This window comes from Brachycentrus maculatus, unplaced genomic scaffold (assembly GCF_059751285.1).
Source record: "Brachycentrus maculatus isolate JH-2025_06_01 unplaced genomic scaffold, ASM5975128v1 h1tg000586l, whole genome shotgun sequence".
In the NCBI taxonomy this organism is placed as follows: domain Eukaryota; kingdom Metazoa; phylum Arthropoda; class Insecta; order Trichoptera; family Brachycentridae; genus Brachycentrus; species Brachycentrus maculatus.
This window is the reverse complement of record NW_028281326.1, coordinates 412,400-433,438: the sequence shown is the minus strand read 5'-3', so window position 1 is coordinate 433,438 and position 21,039 is coordinate 412,400. Positions and strand designations below refer to the sequence as shown.

Sequence of the window (21,039 nt, the reverse complement as noted above, 5' to 3'; positions counted from 1 at the left end):
ACCCTAGATTACAGGACATTCGTAAAATTTACGAAGGACATACAATCTGTGGGGAACACCGAGGCCACACATGCAAAGATTGTAGTGACAACTAGCACGTTTCTTAATTTTATTACTGATATATACCAACAAACTAACTAACTGGCCATCACGCCGCTTCCGCGGAGGTAAGTAGAAAAATACCACTCTGTCTTTGCAAACATTCTTCCCCTCTTCCACATTCATGCATCTCCTCATACATACCCGCCGATTATTACGACTCCTCGGCTGTCTAAACTCAAAACACAGTAAGGGACATTTTTTTGTAAAACGTTTTTTTTTCGCATTTTTGGACTAAGTAGATTTTGCTTAGTCCAAAAATGCAAAAAAACGTACTACAAAAAATGTCCTTTACTGTGTTTTAAGTTTGGAAAGCCGTCCTGACCCGGCCGTTATCAAGGATTTGACATATTTTGTTCGGTCATGTTTAATTCATGTTCATTTTCTAAATGTTTTTGGTAAAATGTGAGTTTTTTTATCGTTGTACATTTTACGATAGTCCCGTATAAAGGTACATCGAAACGAGTCCTGTGATCTAGGATTAAAGTAATTGTTGGGTAAATTCGATGGTCATGGGTAAAAGTGAAATAACACTAAATAAAACAAGGTAAAGATTAAATTGTTTATAATAATAAATACTTTATTTTACCATTTAAAAAGTTGTAACATAATTTATATAATAAACTTTAAATTGTTATTTGTAAGTGTACGTCAACGTCATAAATAAATTATATAAAAACTAAAAAGTCTCACCGCGATATTATAAAAACGCAATACCGAAAGATTCTCTCTAGTTTTCGTTTATTTCGGATTAACTCCCTACCCTTGCGAGAGGCTCGGGAGGGATGTTGTAGTTTGTAAGTGTAAAAATATAAATGTAAAGAGAGTATCAGTGTACGTGTTGTGTAAGTGTAAGTGTAGGTGTGGGTGTTTGTGAGAAGATGGCGGTGGAAGAGGAAGTTGGAGATATTAATATCCGGCCAATTCGGCGAATGTTGAGTCCATCTCGTCGGCCAAGCTCTTGTATCTGTCCTTGTTGATTCCGAGCTCATCTATAACACATCGAACAACATTAGAATAAAGCCACAGCCATTTTTATTTTTATTTATTGTTAAATACACGCCTGAATCGAGTTAATGTCGATTCATCATATTACTTAGGCGAATCTGGGAACTGACCATTTACATTATTTTTTCTTAGAAAGTAAACGTTAATTTTTTATTAGCATATTCAATTAAAATAAAGAACTTCAGTGACAAAAATCTTATTAATATCAAATATATCTTCGACGAGTATAATATATTAAATATAAAAATAAAACAGTTGTATACATTACAAGTTTAGAGAACTACAAATGTTCTCATCAACAAGTGAAAATACAAATTTTAGTTTGTATTTTCAATTGTTGATGGGAACATATGAAGTTCTGAAAACTAGTCGTGTTGACGTTAATAAACTCAAAAAGTGGTATTATACCAGTGTTTATTTTTTATATTGAAACCATCATGTTATTCCACAAAGTTAATGTTAAAAATCAATAAATAATATATCTTCGTTAATTTACATATATTTTAAAGGGGTTATCTATGTAAAATAATATAAAACGTATTTAAGGTAACACAGGTCTTTTTTTAACATATTATTTATTTTTTCTAAATACAATTTTTTCTTCCTCTTTTTAATGAGATGAGTTATGCATATATAATATATATGATGGTATACAAAACAAAAAAAAACAGAAATCTTTACTCTGGTTTAATCATTATCATGTTCAACTTTAATATCTCTCTCGGAAACAATTTGATTAAAAAATTTGCTTTTTTCTTCTCCTTTTAACCCTTAATCGCACCCAATAGTGCATATGGCACTACATTAAATCGACTCTAACTTCTCTTGGTCGCGATTTACGCGAAATAATGGTTTTGTACCTGCCATGGGTGGTTTAAATTAAATATTGTATTGAAAGTCACTTATGTTTATCACCGGGAATCGAACCCAGGACTTTATGTATTAAACGAATAAGTGATAAAAATATTTAGTTTTGAAAAAGTGTTTTTGAAATTATCTTAAATTTACGTGTTTTAATTTTTTTAAAGCACTGAAATTCCTTATTTCGAAAGATGTATAAAATTAAGTACTTTATTTTATTGTAAGGAATGTTATGAAATTCGTAGTAAAATATATATATTTTTTAAATATTTTATGTATTGAGACATTATTAATCGACAATGTTAGAAGAAATGGAATTAATACTTCAAAATTAATCAGTCAAATCTTCCACTGCTCATTACGAAATTATTTTTAAAAGACTGCAAAACTTTTATTTCTATTATAGTAAACAGTGGAAGCTTTCTTATTCAAACAGGGTGTCCCAAAGTTCAAAGTACCGAGATATACTTTTAAATGACAAAAGCACAAAATTCATTCTTTTAATTTTACTTACTTACAAATTTATTTGGGAGACTCTGTTAATAATAGTTTATTTACATATGTATATATGTTTTATTATATTAGATTGAAATTCCACATGAAATATCTTTTTTTGACAGCACGATTCTATTTTTTGTGAAGAAAGGTTGAAATTTTTTAAATGCGTATGTAACCTTTTTCGTTGATGTATAATTTTATTTAAATATGTCACTGGTAAAAATATAATAATTTAATTTAATTTTACCAAAAAGTTTAAGTCAAAATCTTCTGGTGTTTTTTAATTGACTAGTCTTGTCGATGAATTAATTAAGTTTTAATTCCATTAAAAAATATCGTATCAATGATACCATTATTTAGATTGGGATAAAGATCGATAGATGTTAGGCATAAAAAAAATTGATAAATTGAAAATACCAATTAAAGTACTCAATTGGTATTTTCAATATTAGGACGTAAAATACAACCTCACTTTACAATAAAAAACGGTTCTTATGCTCACAAAAAAGATATTTTATGTGGTGTAATTTTATAAAATGCACAGCTTTACTTCAAATCATCGCCGTTCAAGAAAATATTCCGTATTCACAAACTGTGAAAAGAGCAAATAAAATTAATTTATTTTCAACTTAAAGTAATATTTTTAGTAAAATGATTTTTTGTTGACGATCTTAATTTGAACGGAAATGAATTAAGGTTAGATGTGCTAAATATTTGAATGCTGAATGTAAATGATTATTTAATATATTATTTAAAACATTTTTCAAAGTACATTTTAATATTTGTTAAAAAAAATACCTTTCGTTTATCAGTCCTCTGCAGTTTAGCGATATAAGCGACAGTTGTCGTGAAGATAAGTTTAGTCACAAGATAGAGAAGAAAGTGAGTACAAAAATTATAAAAAAGAAGAAAGATCGGGTTAATTAATAACACTTAAGAAGAAACATTTAGAGGACGGTTTGTTATTACAAAATACAAGAGGAAGACGGGGTTAGTTGTTACGTTGGCAGGAAGACCTCTGGCGTAAAGCGAAGGCAAATGATTGATGGGAGTGGAGTTTTCGTAGCATTTTACACAAGGAGATTGCAGCCAAGTGACTAATCCATTGGACCATTGCTGCAGTAGCGAGATAGTGCGAGTGACAAGAGTGACAGTCTCCAGTAAGGGAGGGTGGAAGGTCCCGAGCAATGGCGATGGTTTCCTGTTCTGTGGGTCTTTGTTTGGGCATTCGGGCTGTTTGGGTACTGTAACAAATATCGGGTATCCGGGGTGGGTTAGTATCCGGTGAGTTCTGCGAACGTTCCGTCCAGATCGTCGCATATCGCTTTGTATTTCTCCTTTTCTTGGAACAGAGTGTCTGGAATACGCATCAATATACATATTATAGATACTACCCACAAAAATACCACTACTGTCATTCTCTTCATAGTTCAAATGCCAAAATATTCACATGTAAACTATCAAATAACACAGCAGCTAAAGGCTGACATCTATGATTACAAGGCCCATTATTCTATCTAAGACAACATTCAAGATCATACATTATATTAAAATAATATATAAATATATCATGGGTTATTGATATTCCTAATAAAATGTAGTATTATCGTCATCTAAAATAATCTTTGTCATCAAATTCAAATGGACTTCAGTACACAACTTCAAATTTAGTCGTTTGTAATATAGAATAATGGAAAATCCATTATTTTTTGTTTGGTAGTTGTTCTCCTGGTGACATCGGTGTTATGAAAATAATTATGATTAATGATTTTGTAAATTGCATTTTGTTTGTAAGACCACTCGAAAGCCAAATACATATTTAATACTTTTATTGAAACCTCAATGTTAATTTGAATCGATTATAAAATTTAAGAAGCTTTAGTAAACATGCATAGAGTATTTACGATAGAACTAAATGACCATTTAGGGTTTTATGATGAAATACTGGCACATTTAGTACCATCGCAAATATCGGTTCAAACAATTTTACTGTACATCCAGATACTCAAAATAGAATAACGGTTATTATGGTTCTCTGATAATTCATATTCAAGCCTACAAGAGTAATTTACTATGCAAATTTGTTAAGATAATTCAATTTATTTTGTTTGTAAAGAATATTATTCATAAAGATTAATGGGTACTGTTAAAATTATGTAAATTCTGGAATCAAATCCAGCCGAGCTCGCTTCGAATCAGTTGCGGAAATTTAATCAAAATTTCTCCTGAATACCAAATAATGCTTTTTTTGTAAACAAATTAACATACTTTGATGTGACCTCTAACTTAACAAAATATAATTGATAATAAATAATAAATAATTGTTGGTACAGAGATATTTTTTTTACCAAAATCGCTAAGTATTTTTTTGCATTTTCGTAAATTTCCTCTGTCTAAAATAATTTGGGTTGATCCTTGAGTCCTTATATGGGCCACTTTTTAGTGGTTTTTACTAAAACATTATTTTCCTAGTGCCTATTAAAATAGCGGTCTACATTTTTCTGTAGTGTCCGAATATTAAGATTATTTCTTAAAATCTTATTTTCCTTTTTTTGTTAACAATTTTAGAGAATTGTCTCTAGCTAATATCTAATCAACCCAAGTTGACTTTGATTGGTGATTAATGAATTGAAAGAAGCTCTCGATTTCAAGTCCCGACACCATTCTTTGGGAGAGACTGGTCTAGCTCTGATTCGTCGCACTCACCTTCCAGCCTGTCGACTTCCTTCTGCAGTTTCTTGACGGTCTTCTCGGCGAACTCTGCGCGAGCCTCGGCTTCCTTGTGTTTCACCGTCAGGGTCTTCAGCTGCCTCTTGAACTCCTCCACGCGCTGGTTGGCCTTCTCCTCTGATACTTCCAGAGATTTCAGGGAGTTTCCTACGACCTGGTCAAGGAGTAAGACTTGAATTTCTACAGCTTTGTAAAAGTTTATCACGCTCAATATTTTATTTATTCATATAAACCACCCTTTTATTATCGGGAGATATTAAAGTAACTGCATCTTCAAATTGACATTAAATGCTTTTTTCATTATTTTATACATTTTTTAAAAACTGTCCGCCTCCGTAGTGTAATGGTCAGCACGCTTGGCTACCGTTCTGGAGGTCCCGGGTTCGATTCCCAGGGGGGGCAAATAAATATAAGTGATTTTTTCACTGTAATATTTATTCAATATTACCCTGGGCTGGTACCTGAAGCGGAGGGCTGATCACCTTTCCTTCATGTGTAAACGATCAACATAACACTGCATTTATATAAAGCAGTGCCCTATGCACCATTGAGGTGCGGATAAAGGTATTATTATTATTACTTTAAACTGAACCTTTCTGGATTTTTTCAGACAAAAATACTAGCCTAATTTTTTACCTTTCTACCTCCATATTCTAAACCTCCAGTAATTTTGAACTCATTAATGTAATAAATCAGATTCCAGCTTATTTCGAAATTAGTATATCTGTGTCCATTAACTAGATCAGAGATGGAGAACCGGCGGCCTTAAAACCCCATTCGGCCTCTTGGCTACTCTGATAGGGTCTTTGACCGGTACAAATTAAAAGAAAAAACATTTTCTTTGCAATTAAAAATTCAGTTTCCGTATGTTTGGGTCCGAAAAACACTAAAATAGGCGATGAATTAACTTGAAATTTTTACAAACACGGCCTTGTGTTAAATGAGATAAATAAATGCAGCCTTTAGAAATTAAACCGTTTCCCAAACCTGAACTAGACGATGCAAAATTATTTACTATGATTAAACCCTATATTTTAAAAATAATATAGTAAAGATAACATAATTCCACTACTAACATAAGTTATAGAAGTATAATACCTTCAATTCTTCTTCCAACTCCATGATCTTGGAATCTCCAGATTTCACACGATCCTCAGCTACCTCCAGCTCATCTTCAACGAAGGCCAGCTTGCGTGATACCTGGTCCATACAACAATTGAATGAGTAAATATATGTATCCATACAAAAATAGAATGATATTAGCCGACAATAATACTTAGTTGGATATATTTCTATGAGCAATAAAAACTTATTGTACCATTTTAGAACATGGGATGGCTCAACGATAATAAAATGGGATGACGGAAAATGGGTTAGTACGCGATAGGGAATTTCATCCGAGCTCCAAACTAAATGACTTTCTAAACGGCTTTCTATGCTACAAAAAAACTAGCATTTGGCTCTATAACGAAATTGATCTAAATTGTACTTTTATTAATAAATATTACTAGTATCATCTGTTCTGTCTTTTTAAAAAGACGTTTGTATCATCACATAGCATATTACAGTATTTCATTCTGTAATATCTATTTCTTTCAGCATGAGTTTTTTTTACTGGAGACGACATTAGAAGCGTGGGTTATATATATTCCCTGAATTAAACCCTGAAGAGGGCAAAATTAAATTAAACCCTAAAGAGGGCAACAGGTTGTTGCCTAAACTAGTTGGTTAATAAAAATGTGAGTGGATCAAAAACTAAGTCTTTTTATTTCTCAAAATATTATATCAATATGATCCGCAAAGTTAATGCTTTCAATATTCAAAACATATATTCTATACATTTAGGGGAAATTATAAAAAACTCAATACCTACATACATCACCAAAATATTTGAATAAATAAGGGTAGTCTCAATTAATTGATCATTCGATACTTATTTCAATATCTTCAATCTGTAAACATAAATAAATATATAGCTCACTTCATCAGATTTGCCGTCAGCATCTTCAGCCAGGAGCCTGGCTTCTTTGAGTTGGTTGGTGAGTTGGTCCATGCGCTCCTCATCCTGTTGCGATCTGTTTTCCAATACTTTGCACATACTGAAAATCAACAATTTTTAACCAATTATTACATGTCACCCTGGTAGATATCATTATATAATGTGGATTTTTTTTATACCTCGACATAAAAAATAAGTTTTTATTACAATAGCTTGACCAAGAGGAAGCGACCTCTCGTTCAAAAATTATAGCAATTTTGTCTTACTTCCCTTCGTTAAATCGAGCTGAAATTTCAAATACTTATTTTTTAAATTTATACAATTATGTTGTTTTAGATAGTGACGTACACATGCACCGATCTATTTTAAGTAGGATATAAATTTACTTTTCGGTTATCAACGAGTATCCTTTCTAAAAAAAGTAAAATGAAAAAGAAAAAAAAACGAAAAAGCGGTTTGCGTTGAATTCCAGAGAATATTTTTAGCAATTTATTTTTTACTTATTTAATCGATCACTAGATTATTCGTCTACGGATGATAAAAATATATCAATATAAGCTAAGTTTCCTTCATAATCTATTGATTAACTATTCACATGTGAAAGTGACCCAATAACATTTCATATATTGGATATAAGTTTAAATACTTAATATAATATGGATGTTCAATAATGCTTAGAATGGTGAACGATACACAAGTGTATAAAGTGATCACTTAACCCAGGCAATTGGCAGGTCGATTACTCAGACTGTCATCTTCATTAATGTAAAATCAATATATGTTTCCTTTCAGTTGAGATTACCTATAAGATTATTTTTAAATTGATAACCTTGTACGATAAGTTTAATTTATTCATCAGCACGAAATTTCGTTCCAACATTCGTCCACATATTTGGATATCAAATAATACATCTCGTGAGCTGACATATATCTCGCGGGGTTTTACAAAAATAGTCCATGAAAAATAGTTTCGTAACTCGAGCCAAAGCTCCAGCGACCGCTCAGTGTGAAAAGCTCCCCCGGGTAGCTTTCGTTCTTTACCGAGCTTTTAGCGTTTTCTTTGTGTACCACACGTAAATAGAACATGATCTATATCAGATATACGTGTGTTATGGGTTGTAAGCGTAGGAGCTGTAATGAAGGTCATCATTTATTTCGGATCTGACAAATATTTAGCTTACATGAAAATGTTTATCTTTAAAAAAATCGTGTGTTTTTGTTTTTGGCGATGAAATGAATTGATGGTTATATATTTTATTCAAATAGCTTTCATATTGTTAATAAATAAATATTCTTTATTGTAAAAACAATAGAAACCTAGTGTCAAGTTGAGACATATAAAATACATATTACCAAAAAGTGCTCGCCTTTAAGTGTTTTTGAATTTTTATTAACAATCAAATAGTTTACATTCATTTTACTAAGTTTACTCTTATTTACCAAAATCACTCGCAAACGAGTGAAGGCTGATACTATGATATAAAAATTGGTAAATAAAAAAATCTTTAATTCACTAACATTTAAATTTAACTTAGTAAATAACACTAATTGTAATAGATTTTTCTAATAAGAGCTCAATACAGACGAGTAATCGGTAGATTTTTTTGTTTTAATTTTTTTTTTTTTAAAAATCCAATTCGGATGTCACCTCAATCATTTCAATATAGCTAAAATCTGTGGTTCTTTATCCAACTTTTTTTTTGCAGGTCAATGGTTGAAATTATAGGGAAGTTTTTTTGTGCAAACTACAAGTAACTTAATAATATTTTAATGAATATTTGTTCCCATCAAGAAATGTCAGCAAAAAATTCATTAAAAATATGTCTTTCCCGTTATTAAATAACTGCACAAAAGCTTTTACTAATTTGATTTTAGAAATGGGAAGCCATTTCTAAAAAAAATGGTAAAGCCAAATAAATGTTTTAAATTTTCCAGCTTGGAAAATTAATTAGTTTACATCTCCGAAGCAGTGATGAAATACGTTCAAGTAACGCTAAACTTAAATTGGAAACGAAATTCTTTCAACAATATTTTAATATCGTTTAAAAATGTTCGTAATGAAACATTCTTTAAGTCGAGAAAGACTATTTCTCATAAAAAGTTAATCAATAAAATTTCTCCGGCGAAAAAGAACCCTTGTTACAAATTATCTCAAAAATGTTTTTGAAGGGTATACGTTTTAAGTTTATTGGAAATACAGATATTATTGTGAATTTAAAATGAATATTTTCTTTCAATATGTAGTATTTCAGTTTCTAATACAATTCAATAATATTGTTTTGCAATGAAAGACGAGTTAAAAATAAATAAAAATAAAAATAATGTAAGGCTGAATTATGATTACCAGTTAGGTTCGAAAGAAAATGTAAATTTTTTTAAAGCTAAAATATAAATCTTTTATTTTAAAATTATTCATTCAGTATGTACCTCAATAAGAATGTTAGATAAAGAGCATTTTCAAAAAACAAAATTTCCTTTTTTCCTCCCGTTTTTTACAAAACATTCAGTAAACCGAACGATTTCCTAATCCGAACTACCCACTGACGATTGACGTTCGGATTAGCGGGCTGACACTGTAGTTGAAAATTTTAATAAAGGCTCTCTAAAATGGTGTGGGCACGTGGAGCGAATGGATAGTAAGAGAAAGATAAAAATGTACCCGTATTTGTAAATTGTAAACCCCTCAATCAGATTTGAATATAAAAAATAATTTACTTGTCTAAGTCCACTTTTTTGAGTTTATTTAAACGCGACTAGTTTCGAGAACTACAGATGTTCTCATCAATAGATGAAAATACAAACAGTACAAAGAAGTGGTCTTTACAAGTGTTTTATTTTTGTTATTTAAATCCCGTTTTCCGCAAAGTTAATGTCAAATCAATAAACAATATAAATTTATTTGAAAATACTGTCGTGTAAAAAGCCTTCGTATCGATAGAATATGTATGGGGTACTCGCGGACATTCACCACAGAAGCTCTAAAGCTCAGCAAAAAACAAACAAAGATCCTAACCAGGACCTTGACAGGACACTGCAGACTGAGGAAACACATGACAAAAATTGGACCTCATGACTCCCCATGCAGATTTTGTATGGAGGATAACGAAACGCCAATCCAAATTCTCTATAATTGTGACGCACTCGCTCGCAAACGAAGTCACATCCTTGGAGGACCTTTACTGGACTTCGAGAAGGTGAAGCCCCTACCACCAAGACTTGTCGTGAGTTACATGACTCACGTAGGTCTTAGAAGTGAGCTGTAATACAGAAGGAGGTCACAATAGACCTAATATGGTCGCGGTGACATATGGGATGCAAGATCTCTTGACCTCATTTTTTAAAAATGATATATGCAAAGAGAATAAGCTAGGATATATGCAAAGAGAATAAGCTAGGAGTGCGTGTTAGGACATACACATCTGGCGTTCTATCCTCTCCTGCGAGAAAAGAGCGTAACGAAGTAGTTATAAATTATATAGTTAAGTTCTAAAATCGAAGAGAGAAATATAATAAAATGTTTTAACATTTTTTACACTTTTCTTTTGTTTTCAAGTTGGAGAATATATTGGGTTGATGCAAAAGTTTTGACCGTTTTTAACATATTTATTTATTTATTTTTTTTCTTGTGTATTATTTATTTAATAAATTATATAATTTCCATCAGTTCTTATAACCTTTTCCCATCTTTCTATCAACTTATTAATACCAGTAGTATAAAATTCCGTGGATTTTAATGCGAAAAATGAAGTAAGGGATGTTTTTACCTGCTCTATTGAATAATTTTTTTCATCATTTAATTTTTTTTGCAGTGATCGGAATAAATAAAAATCAGAAAGAACAAGATCTGGAAAATACAGTGGATGCTTGATAACATCCCAATTTAACTCATTTAGCTTGTGTTGGGTCATCATAGCCACATGTGGTCGCGCGTTGTCGTGATGAAACACTGCCCTTTTTCTGTTTACCAATTCTGGTCTATCCTTTTGAAGGACCATGTTCAATTTGGATAATTGCTGACAATATCGTTCTGTTGTACTTGTCTTATCGTGTTCCAAGAGTTCAAAATACACAATACCCTTATTATTCCACCAAACACAAAGTATAACTTTTTTTATGGATTTCGGCCTTCGAAGTTGTTAATGGGGCTTGTCCAGGTATAGTCCAATGTCTTTTTCTTGTCACGTTGTTGTACACGACCCATTTCTCATCTCCCGTCACCAAACGATGCAAAAAAGGTTCATGTTTTTGTCTCGTACTCAAAGCAACGCGCGTTGAAACACGATCCAATAAATTGGCAGCCGACAATTGATGAGGTATCCAAACGTCGTGTACCGCGAAACCATTTCCATACGCTTCAAATGTCTTAATGCGATTGTTTGGTTGACTCCCATCATTGACACACTCTCCCTGTTGGTTAGACGTGGATTGGTGTCAATTATGACTTTTAATTCGTCGTCATCAGACTTCAATGGCGGCCCGGTACGTGGTTTATCAATGAGTGAAAAATCTCCAGATCGGAATTTTGCAAACCATCTTCGTACCTGTCGAACTTTGATGACATCTGCTCCATACACTTCACAAATGTTTTTGGTTGCCACACTCGCGGCATTGTCTTTACGGAATTCATAAAGTAAACAATGACGTAAATGCACTTTATCGAACGACATTTTGAAAAAATACAAGGGGTTATTACTGTACTCTGGCCAGGCCAAAACTGAATAGAAAGTAGAGGGAAAGCCTCCTTTATACAATGGAATCATAAAAAAAGAAGATACTATTCATAATTTATGAAAAAAAAAATTTTTACCTGGGATCATAAAAAACGGTCATTACTTTTGCATCAACCCAATATTATCATTGTGAGAATTGTTCGGACGGAATTTTTAGTAAGATAAATTTTCAGTTATTTCAGTATAATGGCAGATGACGAACAAAAGAATTCAGGGATGAACAATTTTCATTGTAATCCTGTGAATATTCTACTGAAATGAAAAAGGTTCCACTCGAATACAATGTAATAAGTCTCAAAAAGATTTATATGAAATTCGGCAGCGTACGGAATTTTAATGAAATATTTTATGTTAATACATAATAATACAATACATAAACCTTCTTTTCGATTGAAGGCTTTGGGACAAAAACCACACATTTCACAAAAACCCCTTTTAACAAAAGTAAAAACATGATTGTCGAGGTGCTGTTTCGAGCTGCCCGAGACAAGGACAATTACTCCCAAGGGATAGTCGACCTCAGGAGCACCTGACATGACACGAACAGAGACGCATGACACGAACAGAGACGAGAAGAAGAGGAAAACAGAATGTCTTTTTTAACATATTACATAACAGCATATTGTTCACATATGATTTGAAGCAATTACATTTTATTTATTTTTTATTTGAAAGAAAATGTTTGTAAATACCATTATTTATTATTGAATCTATTGTGACACGTGTTTCGATGCATTGTGCATCATTTTAAAACACGTGTCACAATATATTAGAACTGGTGAATGTTATAAGTGTGTAAAGTGATCACTTAAACTAGCCTATGACGGTCGTCAGCCCCGTAAATGCCTAGACTTTCATATTCTTCTTCATCTTTGATGAGATGTCATAAAATGAATCACCAAAATATGAAAAATAACTCCTATAATTGGAAATAATCCAGATTTGGACACACTCAAAATTTTGTAGGTAAAACTTCAATAAAAATGAATATTTATTACCACAAAGTGACTGATGAATCAAATTATGAAATAAAAGAATATGAATATTAAATTAATTGAAAATGATTGGATATTTGTCGTTGTTGACCCAAAGTCTACAATTGCGGTTATTATCTTTATAACAAAGCAAGAATGAACGAAACTTTTTAAAAGTTATTCTATTTTGTGTGGGATTCTCAAATTGAATTATGTATTAGGCGCTATTCTAAGGCAACAGAGAAACAAATATTATTGAGGGGGAGGTAGGGGAGAGATGATAGTATTCCATTATGTAGTTATGTGTTCAGTGCGTTTGGCTACCGTGCTGGAGGTCCTGGGTTCGACTCCCAGGGGTGTAAAAATAAATAAAAGTGATTTTTTCACTCTAATATTATATAATTATTTAATTAATTAATTATTTCATATTATTTAATTCCTGTCCTTTATTTCTCCTTCCCGCATAATCTATTTTTTATACCATACCCTTAATGTTTTACTCCCTTCCTCACACACACACACTCTTTTTTGTCATTTGTCGTTTTTGATCGTTATTATAACATAAATGTGGAATTGTCTAATTGGCTTTATTTTTATTAATGTAACTTTTTTTTTATTTTATACTTTTACTAAATGTAAAGCTGTACAATTCCCAAAAAATATATGAAAAAATAATAAAAAAATATTACCCTGGCCACTTAAAAATTTAGTGTCTAATTCCAAATAAATAATACGAAATAAAAAATTTTATTCTCATCCTCCAGTTTTCAAAAGAAACGTTTTTATTATTATATGTAGCTGTCTCAACTTGACTCAGCTCAACTCAGGCTAGTAAGAAGTAAAGTGACAGGTCATAAATACACAGACTTACCATTTATTATTCATCTATATTGAGATGTCAAAAATGTAGTATTAATATTGTAAGACTATTTTAGCATAGAGAGCACAATTTTTGCGAGTAATTGAATTGAAAATTGAATTGGAAGTGGCTATTAGAGAGATTGTGGAATGTGGGAGTAGCAATTGTTAGGTAGGCAACTCACCGGTTGTTCTCGTCAGCGGAGGCGGAGGCCTCGACCAGCTTGCTGGTGGCGGATCCCAGCCTCTCCTCCAGCTTCTCGAAGTCCTCCTCAATCTGCTGGACCTTCCTGTTGAGGGAGGCCACCTCGGACTCGGTGGCTGTGAGCGACTTCTCCCTCTCTTCCAAGTCCTTGTTGGCCTTCTCCAAGTTGTTCTTGTTGTCGATCAAGTCCTGTTCCACCTGCTGTAGCTTCTTCTGCAGATCGCGCACCTCCTCGTTGATCTGACCGACAAGACAAACTATTCATAAACTTGTCCTATAAAGTCACATTATCAGTCACATTTATCAGCAAAATGGTCTCGATAATATATATATATATATTTTTTATGGCCAAAACTTATAATATATATTGCAACAATATTCATTTTAATTTTATTTCAATTTAAATTTTGTATTGGAAAACGTGAAGTGTTCCTATCACTCGAAATATTTTTTTTGTAAGAGAAATATATTTTTAGTATTTACAAAAATACTTCAATTTCATACTACTTCGTGAGCCTAAGCGGTTCATTATTAGAAATAGTATCGAATTGTGATTCGAACCGAGAAACTCTGACTCAAGAGTCCACGATACTAACCACGGAACCCGACACCTATCCTTTTGAAATTTCAGTAATATGCTTATATTATAAATTATGGATAGAATAGCAATGTTACTTGAAATGATTGTTTAAGTCAGCCAACGAGTGACTTTTCAACCTTATTTCAATAATTTTTTAATTTTGTTAACATGGCAAAAAAATCTCTCCAATAATTGACACGTTGTGGTAATATCTATCCATTTCAATTTAAATTTTACTTGAGAAATACCACTATTTCTGCAAATCATGTAACATGTGTTTCGATGCATTCCGTGTCATTTTCAAACGTGGTGTGTGAAGCTAAGTCAAAATTTTGTGAGTTGTGCCCTTGGGACGTTGAAGGATGAAGGAACTTAGTAAGGGAGTTAGGAACTGTTTCTTGTTTTTATTTTTTAAGAAATACTGATATTTCCCAAGGTAAATTTAAATGAAAAATGTGACAATGACAGCCAAATCAATTAATGAAAAAATATTGTTGTTATCTATCACATTTGAAAAATGATTGGAAAGGGAATAAGAAAATCTATCGTTAGATTATTCAAGTGATCACTTCAAGTAATATTCATCATTCTATATTTCTTAAATTTTAAAATGATATTTATTCGTGATAGAAACTTCACATTTTCCAATTAGGTATTAAAGTATAATTTACTCATTTAACTTTGATGATTTTCTGAAAAAAACTCCCATGATTCTAACGTATGAAATTACTATTTCTAAGCTAGAATCATGGGTGTCTTTCGAATATGAAAGTGTTGACGATTTAGATACCATTTTTGGAATAAAGAGTTTATTTTTTGCGTTGTGACCCTTTGGCATTTAACCAGCGATATATTACATTATTTAAAATCAATTTAAAAGCTGGAAATGCGAGTAAATTATGTGATGAATAGGTCACCTTATCGGCCCTCAGGTTGGCGTCCTTAGCCTGGCCTTCACAGGTATCTGCCTTGTCCATGGCATTATCCTTCTCCAGCTTCATCGCTTGCATCTTCTTCTTGATCGCGTCCATTTTGGCGGCTGGGAGTGTCTGCTACGGCTCGAGGGAAAGGAAAACGACGCTGGAAGGAAAACCGAAACGTCAAAACATGTCTAATTGCCTATATAACACAAGAAAAACATTAAAAATGCAAATTACGTCAGCTGAAAATATGAGCATACATAATGGGGAAGGATTAAAATCATAGTCTTCAATCTATGAACGAATCTTCAATTTTCCAAATTTTTAGCATAGCGTGTGTTTGATATTTTCGACGATAAAAGTTATATTTACATCCAATATTAGTCAGGAATAAAAAAATGAATATTCATTCAATATTACCATGGGCTGGTACCTGAATTGTGAGGCTGATCACCTTGTCTTTGTATAATAACGATCAATTTAACATTGCAATGCACCATTGGGTGCGGATGAGGGAAACAAGAAGAAGATAATTGAACGCATATTCTCTTCACTATCACAGTTTTCTATATTTTCCACTAAATTAAAGTAGGCACTGCTTATAAAATTAACAAAATTTAAATGAAATATTGAATTAAAACTTCGAATTAAATAACGACTTCTTTTATAGAAGTCGTTATTAGATTCGATTTCTAAATTCGATCATTTAAAGCTAAATCACGCCAATCAGTGCGCAAATTTGGTTCAATATTGCGCATTTCTAGATGCTAATATACTTGACAAATTGATATTTAAAAAAATAATCCTGAAAGAAATACTAACCGAACAAAATTAACGAACGCCGTCCCAATTGGGATCCGTTAATGAAACAGTTACCCATTAGTCACATCTTTAGCCTAAGAATTTCTTATGTGCATATATGGAACGGTCACCAATGCATAAACGAATATTTTTGTTACATTGACTCACTCATGTTGATCAATGGCTGCTAAGAAAAAACAGCAAAATGTTGCTCATAGCCCTTCAGGTTCGTGTATTGAAATACGTCAAATGTGTTGCACATTTTCAAGTACTCGCCTCATTTGATTCAAACAGCATCTTTGCACTATAAATACTCATGTGGCTCGCAGTTACAGTGCGCTCTGGCGGTCTGTCGAGTGTTGGCTCGTAACCAAAGTATATCTCTGTGAAGCTTTTCTCTTGCAGGTGACAGCTATTTCTACCGGTCAAAGCACAGGTTATCACAGTGTGATGACCACACTGCGGCGGAATGCTTTCCGGGGTGTTGGATCATAGCAAATATGATCGCTATGTTTATATAATCAGTATTATTATTAGCCCAGTAACTTGCAGCATATTTAATTTATGTTATTCTAGCTTTGCCCGGCCACGCGTTGTTTTAGCTAAGCCTGGTCAATTGGAAAATAAAGAAAAAGAAAGGACTCATTTCTGATGTATTTCATTTCACAACGCTTTTGAAGCAATGAAAATATATCCTAAAAATCTAGATAACAACAATGCAATCGAAAACAATACGTAGAAGTAAATATGGATGTGTCTGCACCTGTTTTAGGACTCTTTTTAATAATGACATGTCCACTGTTTATGACAACAGCGAAGTTATTCTTAAAAATTATCATGTCGCCGTACCGGCGACAACGGATTTCGAAGGGTTAATAAATCCCGTCTAAATGCCGTCTAAAAGTCGCACTTAAAACGACTAAACTATAAGTGCTTAGTTACAGCATATATCAAGAAGCAAGCTCTCCATGAACAATATTTAGTATTGCGCGTGTTTATGTTACGTTCAACAGTTGGCGCTGCCATTTCAGGCCGAAATTTATTTTCCAAAAAAAATCTTTTTATATGAATATAAAAATGGACGCAAATTCGAATGCAACGATGTGTCAAATTTTCGAAGCAATCCGTGAATTACTAAGTAGGAGGTTTAAAATTTTCAACCAACGACATTTACATATCTATTTACATAGATTGGAATGATAATTATCATTCTCAGTTGACGGCGATAATCGTAAATAATCTTTTGAAACAATTCCAAAGATAATAATATATTTTGCTCTGACCTATTTTGCTTCGAACTATACATTTACTAACTGTGAAGTTACATCCAATAGCTTTCAATGTTCCTGTCATTGCTAATCTAAATAATCTAATGCAGATTTTAAAAAGCACCACCAAGTTTCTAGAATTGACAAGATGATTTTTTGTCACATTCTTATAATTTACACTACCTAGTTCATAAAAAAATGCTTTGCAAAAGTGGTTTATCGGGAAACCTGGAGTTTCTGTATCAGATCCGGGAATGCAGTAGGAGCTTTCCAATGTATACATTTATTTAAAACTTTATATTTTTTAAATTAGCTGTTTCATTCTTAAAAACTAAAGTGTCATTCAATTATGTATCTACACGTTTAAAACACATTTAAATTTTCAAATAATATTCAATGTTTGTGGGAACCTCTATCTTTTTAAATCTCGAATAAACTTTGATTATATCAGATAGAATTTCCAGTCGGTATATTAAATCAAGTAAAAATTACTATTTAAATAATCGGTCAAAGCTAAGCATTGACAGTAGGTCTAAGCATATTTTAAAAGGAGTGTTTCTAAAAATGATAAAGAAATTATCTTAGGTTTTTTTTTATCAGAATTTCGTTGATTCATTAAAAAATATGTTTATACGAACCTACATTAATATGTAGAAATTTACATTTTTTATTATGATTTTTTTGTAAACACCAACCAAGCCACCTTTTGTGTCTTGTCAATAGAATTCTTTTTTAAATACTTTTTTTTTTTATTTATCTATTCTAACATAATATTCTTTAAAATTCAAAATATATTGCAAAATTTTAATTTCAACGTATATTATGCTATTGTTTGATACATCTTCGAATTTCCGGGGGAAAATGTTGATTTTTTTAGTAAGCATTTCTTTAAAATAAACATAATGAATAATAAATAAAAATTTGATTTTTTCAAATCTTTTTTTTGAATTTACAAAATATACTAATAAAAAAATTACTTACGAACACCCCCTTAATTTAATAAGTTATTTTAACTGAGACTTTGACAATCTTTACAATTTAATTTATTTATCTATGGAAAAAATAGTACCTATTTATAATAAGACAATTACGCTTTACTCAAATATTAAATCGTATGATGTTCATGATAGATAAAGGATATTAATAATAATTATGTTCGTCGTTTTTTTTTAAATAGTTGTCACTATGTTAAAATGAATATATATTCATATACAAGAAAGAATTTTAGTATCTAACGTACAAAATAACTGTGTTTAAAATTACTATACATCTAATCATATAAATATAATTAATACATACATTTTAATTAAATTATTAAACGATATGTATATTTTAAACAAACTAATAAAATGGAAAATTATAAAATTAGTCTCTTAATTATCGATGATATTATTATAATCATTCGATTTCTTGTACTTTGTACCTTTTGTTTTATTGACTATTATCCAAGTGCTCATTTGGTTTTTAAATAAATATCTAATTTGAGAACGCCGAGCTCTAAACACAATAAATAAATGTGTCTAATGAAGTCAGACCAATATCAATATATCGGGTCATAAATAAAGCGACTCGCAATACGTCACATCGAGCTAATTCCAATGTCAATTTCTCTGGCAAGCCGAATACACATGTCCCGATAAATTCGCATTTCGTCCATTATCGCCCACCCCGTGTAAACAATTTATTTTTACTTCAAACACAAGTGGAGCCGATTTGACGTTTCTATCGCAGAACGGGGCGGCCATCGCTGAAAATATGGTTGGAAATTCAAAACGCGCGCGCCTGCGCAGGCGCATTCCGCGTGGGCGCGCTTTTCGTATCGTGCGAAAATCTGTTAGTTTACTTCTGTAATCTGTGGGATTTTGGTCGTTTATACATGTGAAATGGTCGGAAATAGGACGCCCGTGGAGGCGAGTCGGAGGAATTTTGTTCCGCGGCCGAGATGGAAATAGAACGGGCCAAGTATGGCTGACGTTATACGATACTCGCGCTGCTAGCGCCATCTAGCGAGGACGTGCGGACTCAAGAAAACCGAGCGGAAAATCATCATCCGCTCTTACGACACTCATTTCGAATATGATATGATCAACAATATAACATGAACGACGCCCCTTTTTATTAATTTATTAGTAATAGATTATGGCATATTTTATAATATAATCAAATATGGCGTCCGTAACACAATTTTATTTTTATTAAATCAATAATTATATTATTATTTTCATAATTTTCTTGAGTAATGCATTCGCGGTTCAGGTCCCGAAAAGCAAAAAAAAAATGCAAATTACCTATTATCATTTTTCCAATTCAATTAGAAAACAACTAAACTTCGCTCACTAGTGAGGGTTGGTTTTTCCAGAGGTAGAAAATCCATGATACGTCCCCTCGTTTTGTGTCTAAGAGAATAAGTACCTTAATTTCCTAATTATCCCGCTTGAAACATTTTAGTGGGCTGTCTTTTCAGAAGTCGTGATTATCCGAGTGATTAACCAGCACTCCCGTTTATAAAGCACGAATGATTGACGAAGAAACTTCGCAATTCGTTAATTAAGCAACTTCTTTCTTCTTTAAAAAAAAATTATCACTGTTAAAAATTCTTTTAAAAAATCACCCATCGATTGGTGATACATTTTTGATGAAAACATGATTTTTTTATTGAAAATAAATATGCGCCATGGTTTACTAGAGTAAGTTTATAAAAAAAAAGTATTATGAAAAAAATTGGTAAATATTTCTACTGGTCTTGTCGATATTTCACAGTTGATTCGGTAGCCTTAAATAGTCTCACTCGAGTCCAAAATTATAGAAATAGCACTTTCACGGACGTGTCAAAACTTTCCCGGTCTAAACCGCAACTTTCCCGGGATTCGCAGGACTTACCGGGATTTGGGCACTACCAACGCACTGGGGTTAGTTTCCTGGGGAGGTTATGTGGTGTGTTAGGGGTTTCGCGCACGATTCACTTTCGGCAGACGTCAGAAGAAGCTGGGGATGTCGGTTTGTCCTTACCTGGTGCGAGCTCGCTGGTCGGACGGGCACTGAGTGTGAGGAGCGCCGCGACGCGACGTCGGAACGCGCGGAACCCTTATTTTTGGATCCGATGTCGAGGGACGTCGCGGCGGAACGGAATATCCACGAATTTCTGAAAATAATACGATTTCTTATGCGATTCCGGGCGACATTCATGGGAATTTCATCAAAACATTTTATCTTTTTTTTCCATTAAAAAATAGAAAAATATACATTATATCGTCAAATTACATTAAAATTCTTTAAAATCTACATAAAACTTGTGTGTATTTTGATTTTATTTAAATATTTTTTCATAAACATTTATATTACCCTGGACTGGTATCTGAATCGGAAGACTGATCACCTTTCCTTCATGTGCTAACGATCAAGATAACAATGCGTTTATATGATGTAGTGCCCAATGCACCATAAAATGCGGATAAGGGATTGAAGAAGATAAACATGTATCTTGTTATATACAACAGAGCTTTATTTT

General features: G+C 32.3%; 1 protein-coding gene across 4 annotated transcripts; it reads right to left on the bottom strand.

Moving 5' to 3' along the window:
* Window positions 1-653: 653 nt before the first annotated feature.
* Window positions 654-20,571, bottom strand: Tm2 (tropomyosin 2). Of its 4 annotated transcripts, none has more exons than XM_088273518.1 (8): window positions 20,412-20,571; window positions 15,460-15,622; window positions 13,943-14,202; window positions 7,178-7,295; window positions 6,295-6,396; window positions 5,173-5,350; window positions 3,265-3,823; window positions 654-1,091 (listed from the first exon to the last, which is right to left on the bottom strand). In XM_088273518.1, the coding sequence occupies exons 2-7, from the start codon at window positions 15,571-15,573 to the stop codon at window positions 3,741-3,743; spliced, it is 855 nt and encodes a 284-aa protein (XP_088129644.1). In that variant the 5' UTR covers window positions 15,574-15,622; window positions 20,412-20,571; the 3' UTR covers window positions 654-1,091; window positions 3,265-3,740. The 4 variants fall into 4 exon arrangements, with proteins under 4 accessions (XP_088129644.1, XP_088129643.1, XP_088129642.1 ...); XM_088273517.1 differs by having other exon boundaries at window positions 20,541-20,571; XM_088273516.1 differs by lacking the exon at window positions 3,265-3,823.
* Between the last annotated feature and the right edge of the window lie 468 nt (window positions 20,572-21,039).

Bases quoted from the DNA above. Each gene is read 5' to 3' on its own strand.
- Tm2 (XM_088273518.1), bottom strand. From the start codon at position 15,573: ATGGACGCGATCAAGAAGAAGATGCAAGCGATGAAGCTGGAGAAGGAT. The intron at 14,203-15,459 runs GTGACCTATTCA...CTTGTCGGTCAG, and splicing joins CCAACCTGAGGGCCGATAAG to ATCAACGAGGAGGTGCGCGA. The intron at 6,397-7,177 runs GTGAGCTATATA...TGTATGGACCAG, and splicing joins CTGACGGCAAATCTGATGAA to GTATCACGCAAGCTGGCCTT.